Below are 16,388 nucleotides of genomic sequence, written 5' to 3'. Positions count from 1 at the left end.
GCCCATCAAGGCTAACCTCTCCCTCCTCGTGCCTAGTAGAACTGAAACTGCACCTCATGTATTCAGTTTTAGTTCTACTAAGCCTAAAATCTTTCGATTCTAGAGTTCGCCTCCACAACTCTAACTTTCTATTAACCCCCGTTCGGCTATCATCGACTAGCACCACATCATCCGCAAAGAGCATACACCATGGGATATCTCCTTGTATATCCCTTGTGACCTCATCCATCACTAAATCAAAAAGATAAGGGCTCAAAGCTGACCCTTGGTGGATCCCTATTTTAATTGAAAAGTCATCAGTGTCGCCATCACTTGTTCGAACACTTGTCACAACATTATCATACATATCCTTGATGAGGGTAATGTACTTTATTGGGACTTTGTGTTTCTTCAAGGCCCACCACCTGACATTCCGAGGTATCTTATCATAGGCCTTCTCCAAATCAATGAACACCATATGAAGGTCCTTCTTTTGGTCCCTGTATCTCTCCATCAGCTGTCGTACCAAGAAGATGGCTTCCATGGTAGACCTCCCAGGCATGAAACCAAATTGGTTTTTGGTCACGCTTGTCAACCTTCTTAAGCTGTGCTCAATGACTCTCTCCCATAGCTTCATAGTATGGCTCATCAGCTTGATTCCACGGTAATTAGTACAACTTTGAACATCCCCCTTGTTCTTGAAAATTGGTACTAAAATACTCCGCCTCCATTCTTCGGGCATCTTGTTTAACCGAAAAATGAGGTTGAAAAGCTTAGTTAGCCAAACTATATCTATGTCTCCAAGGCCTCTCCACGCCTCGATGGGGATACCATCAGGACCCATCGCCTTGCCTCCTTTCATCCTCCTTAATGCATCCTTAACTCCAGACTCCTGGATACGTCGCACAAAACACATGCTGGTATCATCAAAGGAGTCGTCTAGCTCAATGGTAGAGCTCTCAACCTCTCCATTGTAAAGGTTGTCAAAGTACTCCTGCCATCTACGCTTGATCGCCTCATCCTTCACAAGATGCTGATCCTCTCTGTCCTTAATGCATTTCACTTCGTTGATATCCCTCGTCTTCCTCTCCCTAAACTTGGCCATCTTATAGATGTCCCTTTCGCCTTCCTTCATGTTTAAACGTTGGTAGAGGTCCTCATACGCCCGACCCCTTGCTTTACTCACCGCCCGCTTCGCAACCTTCTTCGCCACCTTGTACTTCTCCATGTTAGCTGCACTCCTATCCAGATATAGGCATCTGAAACAGTCATTCTTCTCCCTAATAACCTTCTGGACCTCATCGTTCCACCACCATGTATCATTAGCTTCCCTTCTACTTCCCTTAGTCACCCCAAACTCCTCTACAGCGACCTTCCGCAAGCAGGTCGCCATACTCGTCCACATCATGTTTGCATCTCCTCCTTCCTCCCAAGGGCCCTCCTTAATAACCCTCTCCCTGAAAGCCTGGGATGCCTCACCCTTGATCTTCCACCACTTTGTTCTAGCGACTTTGGCGCGCTTACCCCGCTGGACACAGATCCTAAAGAGAAAGTCAGAAACCACCAGCTTATATTGAGGGACAACACTCTCTCCAGGTATCACCTTACAATCAATGCAGGCGCGTCTGTCTTCTCTTCTAGAGAGGACAAAATCAATCTGGCTAGAGTGTAGACCACTACTGAACGTCACTAGATGGTATTCTCTCTTCCTAAAGAGGGTGTTAGCTACGACCATGTCATAGGCTAGAGCGAAGCTCAGGACGTCTTCTCCTTCTTGGTTCCTGATGCCATAGCCAAAGCCCCCATTCACCCTTTCAAAACAAGTGTTAGATGTACCCACATGGCCATTGAGGTCTCCTCCTATGAAGAGCTTCTCACCAATAGGTACCCTCCTAACCAAGTCCTCCAGGCCTTCCTAGAACTCCCTCTTGGTGCTCTCATTGTGGCCTACTTGTGGAGCATACGCGCTGATAACATTAAGGACTAAGTCCCTAACAACCAGTCCTCAATGTTTATATGAGCGAAATTTTTGGCAAGACTCCTTTTATATGGTGTGACCGAAATATACTACATATTTTAAAATGACTTCCAAGTTAGCCATAAAATTAATTGTTTTAACTCAAGAAGTGAAAATAAAAGATTGGTAGACTAACAGAATGCCTAGTTGCTTTTATAGTGTTGGCAAAGTGGAGTTCAATGATTATGACTTACTTAATTAGATTGATAACTATATCAATATCTTGTAAAAAAACATTAACAATAGCATAAACAACACCTTAACAATAGCTTGAACAACACCATAGCAATAGCATTAGCAACACATTCACAATAGAATAAATAACACCTTCACCGTAGCCTAAAACAGATTATATAACAAAAATCTCTATATAAACAACTGAAGGGATTTGGTGCCCAAGAGGCAATAATAAAAGAATATTTATTATCACCAATCCATATTCATGATAATGTTTATATACCAGTATTATCCGGAATCATAATTGTAGGGATTCGTAGCATAGAAAACAAAAAAATTCCTACCGTGAGAACGCAATCCAAGCCAAGATGCAATGTAGAAGATGGGAGCAACGAGGGGATGAACGAGACTAACCCTTGAAGAATTCCAAAGCCTACAAGAGGAGGCTCTCGTTGCTGCGGTAGACGATCACTTGCCGCTTTCAAAAACGCGTAGAAGATCTTGACGGTGCCACAATCGGGCAGCACCTCTGTACTCGGTCACACGTTCGGTGTTGATGAAGATGACGTCCTTCTCCCCGTTCCAGCGGGCAGCGGAAGTAGTAGCTCCTCCTTGAATTCGTCCTTCTCCCTAATTATAGCATGGTATATAAACCTTTATCATAAACACAAAGATATATAATAACCACTTTTATTATTGCCTCTTGGGCATATCTCCAACAGTCTCCCACTTGCACTAGAGTCAATAATCTAGATTACATTGTAAGGTACCTAACAGCCATGGCATTCTGGTGTTGGTCATGCTTTTCCCTAGGGAGAGCTTTAGTCAACGGGTCTGCTACATTCAGATCAGTGTGTACTTTGCAAATCTTTACTTCTCCATCTTCGATGTACTCGCGAATCGAGTGGTAACGCAGCTTGATATGCTTCAGCCTCTTGTGTGACCTTGGTTCTTGTGCATTGGCGATGGCACCCATGTTGTCACAGTATATGACTAGTGGGTCCAATGCACTAGGAACCACACCGAGCTCTACAATGAACCTCTTCATCCATACCGCTTCTGATGAAGCCTGCGAAAGCCGCTATGTACTCCGATTCTGTTGAAGACTTCGCCACCGTGCACCGCTTCGAGCTTGCCCACTGATCGCAGCACCATTCAATATAAACACGTACCCAGGCTCGTGACTTAGAGTCACCAGGATCAGTGTTCCAACTTGCATCGGTGTAACTGGTTACAACGAGCTCTTGGTCACCTCCATAACAAAGAAACATATCCTTAGTTCTTTTCAAGTACTTCAGGATATTCTTGACCGCTGTCCAGTGTTCCATTCCTGGATCACTTTGATATCTGCTAGTCAAACTAATAGCATGTGCTATATCCGGTCTAGTACATAGCATGGCATACATGATAGAGCCTACTGCCGAGGCATAGGGGATCTGACTCATCCTTTCTCTTTCTTCTTCCGTAGCTGGACCTTGAGTCTTACTCAAGACCTTGCCTGGTAACATAGGTAAGAACCCTTTCTTACTTTCGTCCATTCTAAACTTCTTTAGAATCTTGTCCAGGTATGTACTTTGTGAAAGCCCTATTAGGCGTCTTGATCTATCTCTATAAATCTTGATGCCTAATATATACGATGCTTCACCAAGGTCTTTCATTGAAAAACTATTATTCAAATAACCTTTTACACTGCTTAATAGTTCTATATCATTCCCAATCAATAATATGTCATCTACATATAATATCAGGAACGCTACAGAGCTCCCACTCACTTTCTTGTAAATACAGGCCTCTCCATGACACTGTATAAACCCGAAGTCTTTGATCACCTTATCAAAGCGTCGGTTCCAACTTCTGGATGCTTGCTTCAGTCCATAAATTGAACGCTGAAGTTTGCACACCTTGTCAGCATTTTTAGGATCGACAAAACCTTTGGGTTGTACCATATACAACTCTTCCTCAATGTCTCCATTAAGGAACGCCGTTTTGACATCCATCTGCCAAATCTCATAATCGAAAAATGCAGCTATTGCTAACAAAATCCTCACAGATTTTAGCTTCGCTACAGGTGAGAAAGTCTCATCGTAGTTAACACCTTGAATTTGTCGGAAACCCTTTGCGACAAGTCGAGCTTTATAGACAGTAATATTACCATCATCATCTGTTTTTTTTTTGAAGATCCATTTATTCTCGACAGCCTTGCGACTATCAGGTAAGTCTACCAAAGTCCACACTTTGTTATCATACATGGATCCCATTTCGGATTTCATGGCTTCTTGCCATTTGTTGGAATCTGGGCTCATCATCGCTTCTTCATACGTCGCAGGGTCTTCATCATTGTTGTCCACAATCATGACAGTTAGACAACGATCATAACAATCAGGAGTGGCACGTTCCCTTGTCGATCTTCGAGGTTCAGTAGCTATCTCAGTCGAAGTTTCATGATCATTATCATTAGCTTCCTCTGTTACCGGTGCAGGCGGCACAGGAACAACTTCCTAAGCATCTGCGCTACTCTGATCAACGAGAGAAGATTCAGTAATCTCGTCGAGTTCTGCTTTTCTTCCAGTCACTTCTTTAGTGAGAAATTCTTTCTCAAGAAAGGTTCCGTTCTTAGCAACAAAGATTTTGCCTTCGGATCTGTGATAGAAAGTGTACCCTATAGTTTCCTTAGGGTATCCTATGAAGACGCATTTCTCCGCTTTGGGTTATAGCTTGTCCGGTTGTAACTTTTTTACATAGGCTTCGCAACCCCAAACTTTAAGGAACGACAGCTTAGGTTTCTTATTAAACCATAATTTATACGGTGTCGTTTCAACGGATTTAGATTGTGCCCTATTTAAAGTGAATGCGGCTGTCTCTAATGCATAACTCCAAAATGATAATGGCAAATCAGTAAGAGACATCATAGAACGAACCATATCTAAGAGAGTTCGATTACGACGTTCGGACACACCGTTTCATTGTGGTGTTCCCGGCGGTGTCAATTGTGAAAGTATTCCGCATTTCTTTAAATGCATGCCAAACTCATAACTCAGATATTCACCTCCGCGATCAGATCGTCGAAATTTAATCTTCTTGTTACGTTGATTTTCTACTTCACATTGGAATTCCTTAAACTTCTCGAAAGTTTCGGATTTATGTTTCATGAAATAGATATACCCATATCTACTCAGATCATCTGTGAAGGTTAGAACATAACGATATCCACCGCGCGAGGCTACACTCATTGGTCCGCACACATCGGTATGTATGATTTCCAATAAGTCTGTAGCTCGCTCCATAATACCAGAGAATGGAGTCTTAGTCATTTTTCCCATTAGACATGCTTCGCATTTATCAAGTGACTCAAAGTCAAGTGATTCAAGTAATCCATCGGTATGGAGTTTCTTCATGCGTTTCACTCCAATATGACCAAGATGACAGTGCCACATATAAGTAGAATTATCATTCAATCTAATTCGCTTAGCATCAATGTTATGAATATGTGTATCACTACTATCGAGATCTAAAAGAAATAAACCATTCTTTTCAGGTGCTCGACCATAAAAGATATTATTCATAAAAATAGAACAACCATTATTCTCAGACTTGAATGAATAACCATCTTGCATTAAACAAGATCCAGATATAATGTTCATGGTCAACGCGGGTACAAAATAACAATTATTGAGGTTTAAAACTAATCCCGAAGGTAGATGTAGAGGAAGTGTGCCGACAGCGATCACATCGACTTTGGATCCATTTACAATGCGCATCATCACTTCATCCTTCAATAGTCTTCATTTATTCTTTAGTTCCTGTTTCGAGTTACAAATATGAGCAACCGAACCAGTATCAAATACCCAGGTACTAGTACGAGAACCAGTAAGATAAACATCTATAACATGTATATCAAGTATACCTTCTTTCTTCTTCTTGACAAGGCCGCTCTTCAGATCAGCCAAATACTTGGAGCAATTACGCTTCCAGTGTCCCTTTTCCTTGCAGTAATAGCACTCAGCATCAGGCTTAGCATCAAGGTCAATGGCGCCGTCTTCATGATTGTTCTCCCATGTAGCAACTATTATAACTTCTTTGAAATACTACTCAACATGAAATTTAAAGACAACCATAAGGCTCCTGCCGGTTGCCACAATACAATAATGATCATCTCATACATATTCATCATCACATTATGGCCATATCACATCACCAAACCCTGCAAAAACAAGTTAGACGTCTCTAATTTGGTTTGCATATTTTACGTGGTTTAGGGTTTTCGAGTGAGATCTAATCTACCTACGAACATGAACCACAACGGTGATACTAGTGTTGTCAATAGAAGAGTAAATTGAATCTTCACTATAGTAGGAGAGACAGACACCCGCAAAGCCACTTATGCAATACAAGTTGCATGTCGAGCGTGGAGCAAATCTCATGAACGCGGTCATGTAAAGTTAGCCCGAGCCGCTTCATCCCACTATGCCACAAAGATGCAAAGTACTCAAACTAAAGACAACATAAGCATCAACGCCCACAAAACAATTGTGTTCTACTCGTGCAACCATCTATGCATAGACACGGCTCTGATACCACTGTAGGGATTCGTAGCATAGAAAACAAAAAAAAATCCTACTGCGAGAACGCAATCCAAGCCGAGATGCAATCTAGAAGATGGGAGCAACGAGGGGATGAACAAGACTAACCCTTGAAGAATTCCAAAGCCTACCAGAGGAGGCTCTCATTGCTGCGGTAGACGATCACTTGCCGCTTTCAAAAGCGCGTAGAAGATCTTGACGGTGCCACAATCGGGCAGCACCTCCGTACTCGGTCACACGTTCGGTGTTGATGAAGACGACGTCCTTCTCCCCGTTCCAGCGGGCAGCGGAAGTAGTAGCTCCTCCTTGAATCCGGCAGCACGACGGCGTGGTGGCGGTGGCGATGGAGATCTCCGGCGGAGCTTCGCTAAGCGTTGCGGGAGAGGTGGAGGAGGTGGGGCGGCTAGGGTTTGGGAGAGGGCGTGGCCGGCCACTATAGGGTGCGGCCAAGCTATGGGCTTGTGGTGGCCGGCCCCCTCCCCTTGCCCCTCATTATATAGGTGGAGCCCCCAAGTGTTGGACTACAAGTCTTCGAATAAGACCCCAACTCAAAACCTTCCATGTGTAGGGAAACCTACCCAAGGTGGGATTCCCACCTCAAGTGGGACTCCCACCCTTCCATGAGGGGGGGTGGCCGGCCCCCTTGGTGGAGTCCACCTGGGACTCCAACCCTCTAGGGTTGGCCGGCCATGGGAGGTGGAGTCCCTCCGGGACTCCGCCTTCTAAAGTGATTTCTTCCGGACTTTTCTAGAACCTTCCATAAATGCACCGGATCATTTTCAAACTTATAAAATGACTTCCTATATATGAATCTTATTCTCCGGAACATTCCAAAACTCCTCGTGATGTCTGGGATCCCATCCGAGACTCCGAACAAAACTTCGAACTCCATTCCATATTCAATATCTACTAATACGACATCAAACCTTAAGTGTGTCACCCTACGGTTCGCGAACTATGTAGACATGGTTGAGACCTCTCTCCGACCAATAACCAATAGCGGGATCTGGAGATCCATAATGGCTCCCACATATTCAACGATGACTTAGTGATCGAATGAACCATTCACATACGATACCAATTCCCTTTGTCACGCGATATTTTACTTGTCCGAGGTTTGATCATCCGTATCTCTATACCTTGTTCAACCTCGTCTCCTGACAAGTACTCTTTACTCGTACTGTGGTATGTGGTCTCTTATGAACCATTCATATGCTTGCAAGCTAATTTAGACGACATTCCACCGAGAGGGCCCAGATGAAAGAACATCTCTCACATTATGTTTTGTGTGTTTGATGTCAATGTATGTGATACACTAATGTTTGTTTAAGTGGTACATGGATTATATAGATACATTTTTATGTGTGTTGGATGTGGTCAGTTCTGTCAAAAAGAAGCAGCAAAAAGTTCATCAGGCCGGATAATCCGGGCCGGATATTTTGGAAATATCCGGCCCCCAGTTTTCGGCTAAGGTTTTGAAGAAAAACAAGTCTGGATAGGGGCCGGACATTTGCCCGGATATTGTCCTGGTTTTGTCCCAAGGCCGGAATATCCGGGCCGGACATTTCGGAAATATCCGGCCCCCTCGATTTTGGCTAAGGACCTGAAGAAAAACAAGTCTGGATAGGGGCCGGACATTTGGCCGGACATTGTCCTGGTTTTGTCCCTGAGGTCGGATTATCCGGGGCGGATTATCCGGCCCTTACTTAGGCCGGAATATCCGCCCCCCCGGAAGCTGCAACGGCTGGATTTCTGAGGGGGTATAAATACACCCCTTCTTCTACCTTGGATGCTTTCTCAATCATTGCACAAGAAACCTGCCAAGCCTCACCTCCATTAGAGCCACCTCAAGAAACACAAGATTTGCAAGATCTCCTTCCTCCCCCAACCAAATCTCTTGATCTTTGGAGATTCGAAGGAGAAGACACCGATCTACATCCTCACCTAAGCGTTTTTCATTTCCCCCTCTCTTGTTTGAGGGATCTCATGCTAGTGTTCCTTTTTGGTTCCCTAGTTGATTTGTGTTAATGTGTTGTTGTTGATTGTTGTATTGTTACAAATTTGGGAGCCTCCAATTCAGTTGTGGATGTGTGCCCCAAGAACCTTGTAAAGGCCCGGTTTCCGCCTCGAGGAAATCCCTTAGTGGAAGTGGGCTAGGCCTTCGTGGCGTTGCTCACCGGAGATCTGAGTGAAGCCTTTGTGGCTGTTGGTTTGGCTTTCGTAGAAACCACACTCCTCCAAACGTAGACGTACCTTCTTGCAAAGGAAGGGAACTACGGGAATCATCTCCGTGTCATCGCGTGCTCCACTCTCGGTTACCTCTATCCTATTCTATCTCTTATATTGCTTAGCTATATCTTGCTTAGTTGTTTGCCTTGTCATATAGGTAAATTCACTTAGTTGCATATCTAGAGAATTTACCTTTGTGTCAAGACTAAATTGAAAAAGAACTAAAAATTGGTTAGCACCTATTCACCCCACCTCTAGGTGCGGCATACGATCCTTTCAATTGGTATCAGAGCCTCGGCTCTTATTTCGGGCTTAACCGCCTAAGAGTATGCCGGACGATGGACCTTCGGAAGGGGAGGCTAAGATGGTCACCATGGATGATATCAATTCGTTGAGGTCATCCATGGATGCTCAAATGGAAAGCATGAGAAAGATGATTTCCGAGCTTTTGACTCCGCCCCGTCCCGTGGCTCCCACCAAAGAGGGTAATGTCACGGATGCGTTAGAAGTGGGTGATGCTTCGGTATTACCCTCCTCTACCACACCCGTGGATGGTGATAACATAAACACTATCAAATCTACCATTGCATCTCCTAGGGGAACTAGTGGTGATGAGAGCTACAATCGAGTACCTCCACCTTTTCAATCACCCGATATACCGGTTCCCCATCCTCATATAAACATCCGGGGCGACCCACCTAAGTTTTCCGTTAATGATTACGATACTTGGCAATTTGAGTTTAGCTCTCATGTTCGCAGTGCCTCCAATGAACTTTGGAGAATCATCGTGGAAGGCTTCAAGCCTTACAACCCCGACAAGTTGACTAGAAGAGAAGCGGTTGATAGTCAACTCAACAACACCGCCTTGCACATGATTCAAACTGATGTGGGGACAAAGGAGTTGTCTCGTGTTCGGCATTACACCACCGCCAAGGATGCTTGGGATGGTTTGGCCGCGAGTTGCATTGGAAGTGAGAGCACAAGAAGGAACAAGTATAATGCTCTTCGGAATAAAGCCGAAGGATTCATGAGGCTACCGGATGAAGATCACAGACATGTATGGAAGACTTCTCACCATTGCCGGTGCCTTCCGGAATGTTGGTGCCACTCACATTAATGACTCTTGGATCAAGGAGAAGTACATTGAGTGCATGATGCCGTTTGAGCCTATTGATGTCAAGACTCTTGTTGGTAGAGAATGCTATGCCTCTCTCACCTCTCAACAAGCCGTGCACGAGATGCAAGCTCTCAAAGTGCTTGAGCAAAACTCTCATGATTCTCGCAATCGTGCCATTGGGATGTCAAAAGGGTCCAACCTTGCCTTGGTGGTCAACTCCGTGGAAGAAGTGATTCCTCAAGAATCTTATAGGGCATCTTGGAGCATGACCTATCCGGAAGACTTGGAACACCACTACCATGACCACATGGCGTTCCATGCAAACACCTTTTGGATTGACCCTTCCAAGGCCAAGGAAGACAACATCAAGAGAAACAACTCAAGGGGTACCTCAAGCTCGGGCCCAAGAACAAGATCTTGCTACAATTGCAATGACAAGCGCCATTTCATTGCCGAATGTCCCTATGAGAATATGGAGACTCATGGTGGAAGGCTCATCCCCAAGTACAAGAGCAAAGATTCAAAGGGCAAGTATTCAAAGCCCCCCAACAAGAAATTCTATAACAAGAACAAGAAGGGCAAAAGGCCCTCAAGGATTGTGCTAGTGACTAAAGAAGAATACTCTTCCGATGAGATTGAAAGTGCTAGTGATGATGAAGAGGAAAGCTCAAGAGAAGTGGCCGCCATTGTCACCACCAACATTCCCTCTTCCTCTCTCTTTGATTCACCCAATGAGAACCCTCAACGCAAGAATGCACATTGCTTCATGGCAAGGTCCACCTTGGACACATCTATTGTGCTATCAACTCAAGAAGAGTATACCTTCGGAGATGAAGATGTTGATGATGAAGAAGATGCAACCTCAAATGGATTGGTTGCCCTTGCCCCTCTCTCTACCAACTCTTCATCAACAAGTGAATCTCCCAATGAGGTCATTCATGTGGAGGAAGAAAGTTGCCTCATGGCTAAATCTTCCGAGGTATCATCTCCTAACCCCTCTACGCCTAACATATCTAATGATCTAGGGGTTGACCCCGCTAGTCTAAAAGTGAAACAAGAAATGCTAGAGTTTGATGATTTCATTAGTAACCTACAAGGTAACACTAAGAAGCATGTTTCAAGTCTCATGGTTCGTATAGCTCAACTAAATGATACTCTTGAGAAAAAGTGCCAAATAGAGAGAGAAGACTCTCTAGAAATACATGCTCTTAAAAATGCTCTTGAGGAATGTCAAGAAACTATAGCATCTCTTGAAGAGAGGCTAGAAAATCTTGAAGAACCTCAAGATAAACTTAACAAGCTCACTAAAGCTAGAGATCTTGCTAGAGCTAAGACTAAACTGCTTATAAAGGAAAAGGCCAAATTTGGTGTTGATCATGAGAAACTTGTGAAGGATCTAGATGAACTAGACAAGGCTCACAAAGCCTTGAAGAGTGAATACTCTCTCCTCTCCGAGTCTTATGAGCAACTTCAAATTAGGCTTACTTCATATGACATACCTAGTACCTCTACTCCTTCATGTGATCATGCAAATATTATTGAGGAAAATGCTAGGTTGAAGGATGAACTTGCTAAGGCCTCCTCTCCCCAAAGTAAACTTTCCTTGGATGATCTTTTGAGTAAGCAAAGGTCAAACAATGGGAAGGAGGGACTTGGTTATAATACCAAGGCTAAAAAGGCAAACAAGAAAAAGGCCAAGCCCGCACATGAGAAAGCTAATGGTGAAACCCGAAAGGGCAAAACCATTAATGATGATGGTGCGGGAATAGATAACCCTCACTATGTTCTTTTTAAAGATTATTATGGTGATGTTTATTCTAAATATGTTGGTCCATATGATGGTTATGTTGCTTGGTCTATTTGGGTCCCAAAGACCCTTGTTGCTAACAAAAGAGGACCCATTGAAAAAATGGGTACCTAAATCCAAGAATTGATCTCATGTAGGACTAGGTTCAAAATGGGTACTTGATAGTGGATGTACAAGTCATATGACCAGCGGCAAGAACCTCGTCAAGAAGTTGAGGCCCAACATAAATCATATCACCGTCTCCTTTGGCGATAATTCTACATCCGAGGTATTGGGTTTTGGCAAGGTTGTGGTTGCACACAACATTATTCTTGTGGATGTCATGCTTGTCAAAACCCTTGGTTACAATTTGCTTTCCGTTTCCGCCCTTGGCAAGATGGGTTTCGCCGTCTTTATTGATAATTATATTGTGGTCCTCTTGTGGAGCAAGACTCTAAAAGTCGCATTCGTTGGGTATCGCGAACACAACTTGTATGTGGTGGACTTTTCGGGGACCACCACGACAAGTGCGATGTGCCTATTCAGAAAGGCGGACGTGGGTTGGTTGTGGCATCGCCGCCTAGCCCATGTCAACATGAGAACTTTGCAAAGTCTTCACAAGGGGAACCATATTGTGGGACTAATGGAAAATGTGTCTTTTGCCAAAGATCGTGTTTGTAGGGCTTGTGTTGAAGGCAAAATGCATGACTCTCCGCATCCAAGCAAGACCATTATCTCTTCCAAGAGGATCTTGGAGCTCCTTCATGTGGATCTCTTTGGTCCCGTTACTCATGCAAGTCTTGGTGCGAAGAAACATTGCTTGGTGATTGTTGATGACTACTCAAGATACACTTGGGTCTACTTTCTCAAGACGAAAGATGAGAATCAACAAATATTCATTGACTTTGCTACCGAGGTGCAACGCCAACACAACCTCCTCATTATGGCAATAAGAAGTGACAACGGCTCCGAGTTCAAGAACTACACACTCAATGATTTTCTTAGTGATGAGGGGATTCGTCATCAATATTCCGCTGCTTACACCCCTCAACAAAATGGTGTTGCGGAGAGGAAGAACCGGACTCTTATGGATATGGCAAGGTCTATGATGGCGGAGTATAAATCCCGCTATAACTTTTGGGCCGAAGCCATCTCCACCGCTCGTCACTCCTCTAACCGGCTCTATCTCCGCAAGGGCTTGAACAAGACTCCATATGAAATACTCACCGGGAATAAGCCTAATATCTCATACTTCAAGGTGTTCGGGTGTAAGTGTTTCTACAAAATCAAAGGGGTTCGTTTATCTAAATTTGCTCCTAAAGCTTTGGAGGGTATATTTGTTGGTTACGGTGCCGAGTCTCACACTTATAGAATCTTTGATATAGCCTCTGGGATTATCATTGAATCTTGTAGTGTGAGGTTCGAAGAAAATGATGGCTCCCAAGTGGGGCAAGTTGATGTATGTGCAGGTGATGAAATACCTCAAGATGCCATAGTAAGAATGGGTGTGGGATTTTTCCGCCCCGTTGAGGGACACGGTGTGGCATCTCGGGAAGGACTATGCTCTACCACGGTGGAGCCCTCATCTTCTCAACATCAACAAACCCCATCAAGTGAAGCAAATGATGCACCAACCCAAGAACAAGAACAAAAACCTCCCTCTTGTGTGCAAGATCAAGGACAAGATCAAGGACAAGATCAAGGACAAGATCAAGGTCAAGATCAATCAAGAATTCATGATGGCTCCGACGAGTATCCATTGGATATTTGCTCCGCACCAAATGATGTCCAAGATCAAGCACATGAGATTGAGCACTCTCAAGAAATTGAAGTTTCTCAAGTTGAAGGTCAAGACGGGGACCCAAAAGATCAAGTTGATCAAGTGAGACCTCCAAGGCCAAGAAGAACCAAGGAGGAGATCGAGGCCCGTCGTCTAGCAAGAAGAGATAGGAACCTTGAGCTTCGTGAACACACTCATGATAAGGTTCTTGGTGATATAAGGGCAAAGGTTTCCACAAGAAGGCAATTGGCTAACTTTAGCAACCATCATGCTTATATCTCCTTAGTGGAACCCAAGAAAGTATTTTAAGCCCTTGAAGATTCGAATTGGTTGGAAGCTATGCACGAAGAACTCAACAACTTCAAGCGCAACAAAGTGTGGACCTTAGTAGAGAAGCCAAAGGGGTGCCGCAATGTTATTGGCACTAAATGGATATTCAAGAACAAGCAAGATGAGTTTGGAAATGTTGTGAGGAACAAGGCAAGATTGGTGGCTCAAGGGTTCTCTCAAGTTGAGGGAATTGACTTTGGAGAAACCTATGCTCCCGTGGCTCGCCTTGAGTCCATCCGTATCCTTCTTGCTTATGCATCGCATCATAACTTTAATTTACAACAAATGGATGTGAAAAGTGCTTTTCTTAATGGTCCTTTGCATGAAGAGGTTTATGTTAAGCAACCCCCGGGGTTCGAGGATCTCAACTTCCCTAACCATGTCTACAAGCTCGATAAAGCTCTTTATGGTCTCAAACAAGCTCCTAGAGCTTGGTATGAGCACCTTAAAGAATTATTGGTAGACCGTGGGTTTGATGTTGGGCTAATCGATCCCACTCTTTTTACTAAGAGGGTCAATGGGGAGCTTTTCGTTTGCCAATTATATGTTGATGATATTATCTTTGGCTCTACTAACAAAGCTTTCAATGATGAATTCTCAAAGCTTATGACCGATAGGTTTGAGATGTCTATGATGGGAGAGATGAAGTTCTTCCTTGGTTTTGAGATCAAGCAATTGAGAGAAGGAACCTTCATCAACCAAGCAAAATATCTCCAAGACATGCTCAAGAGGTTCAAGATGTCCGAGATGAAAGGTGTTGCCACTCCTATGGTTACCAAATGTCATCTTGCACTTGATCCCAATGGTAAAGAGGTGGATCAAAAGGTATATCGCTCCATGATTGGATCCTTGCTTTACCTTTGTGCATCTAGACCGGACATAGTGTTGAGTGTTGGTGTGTGTGCAAGGTATCAAGCTTCTCCTAAGGAGAGCCACATGATAGCTCTCAAAAGAATCTTTCGATATTTGGTTGATACCCCAAGATATGGTATTTGGTACCCCAAAGGCTCAAGCTTTATTCTCAATGGATACACCGATGCGGATTGGGCGGGAGACAAGGATGATAGGAAATCAACCTCCGGGGCTTGCCAATTTCTTGGTAGGTCCTTGGTGTGTTGGTCTTCTAAGAAGCAAAATTGTATATCTCTCTCCACCGCCGAAGCCGAATATGTTGCCGCCGCAAGTGGATGCACTCAATTGTTATGGATGAGGCAAACTTTAAAGGAATACGGTGTCATTTGTGACAAAGTGCCTCTATTATGTGACAATGAAAGTGCCATCAAGATTGCCTATAATCCGGTGCAACATTCAAGAACGAAGCATATCGAGATCCGGAATCATTTCATTAGGGATCATGTTGCCCATGGTGATATTGAGCTTATCTATGTTCCTACCAAAGATCAACTTGCCGATATATTCACGAAGCCTCTTGATGAAGCAAGGTTCACTTATTTGAGGAATGAGCTAAATATCATTGATTCAAGGAGTATAGCTTGACCATCTTGCAAACACACCTTCGTCTCAAAACTTTATTTGGTTTAGATGTGGGCATGGAAATAGGGGGAGTGCGGTTTAAATTATTGAGCTATCCCTCCCCCCATAATGCCAACATTAAGAAATCATTCTCTTTATATCATATGTTGATATGTGAGCTTCAATGATGAGTAGTGGCTTGGACCCAAGATATATCTTCGCGGTGCCATGCCACAACACTCATATATGGTGGCCTAGGCCACCACACTCTTCTTTGTGAAGAGTTGGAGTTATTTGGATCTTATCGCCTTTTATTTGACAACTCCATGTTCTTATGGGAAATCACTCTAGTTTGGCCTTATTTGCTCATATCTTGCAAACTTGAGTGATCATGTACCATTAACAGTTTGTATCTTCTAAACCTAAGCCTACTCTCTCCTATAAGCCACTTCCATCTTGCTCATTTGTCATGTTTGGTAAAAACTTGGAGTTTGAGGCTTCTCGGTCGGATGATCTAGGTTGCCCCATCTTATTGGTAAATATGCATCTTATATGTGACGTGATACATTATTGCATCACATATGAGTTCACGCAAATAACCAACTAAAGATAGGCAGGATTTCCGGTGTTCTGGAATTTTCCAGAAAACCGGAATATCCGGCCCCCTGGCACCCCGGAATATCCGGCCAGGCCGGATTATCCGCCCTAACTTTGGGCCGGATTATCCGGCCTTGGCGATTTGTGGGAGGGTTAAGAGAGGCCGCGGGGAGAACAGTTGCCACAGCAATCAGTTCACCCCACGCGCCCTCCTCTTCCTCCTCAAGCCGCTGGAGCTCCCCCTCCTCGCCGGAGACGCCCCGTCCGCTCCCTCTCGGAGTTTTTGGGTGGATCGGGTGCCTCTCCTCCCTAGCTACCTTCTC

The 16,388-nt window shown here is 44.0% G+C and overlaps 1 protein-coding gene across 1 annotated transcript; it reads right to left on the bottom strand.

Moving 5' to 3' along the window:
• Positions 1-252: 252 nt before the first annotated feature.
• On the bottom strand, positions 253-1,714 carry LOC139833532 (uncharacterized). The gene is made up of 2 exons (XM_071823828.1): positions 767-1,714; positions 253-276 (listed from the first exon to the last, which is right to left on the bottom strand). Exons 1-2 carry the CDS (start codon positions 1,712-1,714, stop codon positions 253-255), a joined length of 972 nt encoding a protein of 323 aa, XP_071679929.1.
• Positions 1,715-16,388: the final 14,674 nt, after the last annotated feature.

Source organism: Lolium perenne, chromosome 7 (genome assembly GCF_019359855.2).
Source record: "Lolium perenne isolate Kyuss_39 chromosome 7, Kyuss_2.0, whole genome shotgun sequence".
Classification (NCBI taxonomy): Eukaryota; Viridiplantae; Streptophyta; class Magnoliopsida; order Poales; family Poaceae; genus Lolium; species Lolium perenne.
Note: the sequence above shows the minus strand (reverse complement) of the source record. Positions and strands in the feature narration are given on the sequence as shown.

Bases quoted from the DNA above. Each gene is read 5' to 3' on its own strand.
- LOC139833532 (XM_071823828.1), bottom strand. From the start codon at position 1,714: ATGGTCGTAGCTAACACCCTCTTTAGGAAGAGAGAATACCATCTAGTG. The intron at 277-766 runs GTTTGGCTAACT...CAATTAAAATAG, and splicing joins GCCTTGGAGACATAGATATA to GGATCCACCAAGGGTCAGCT.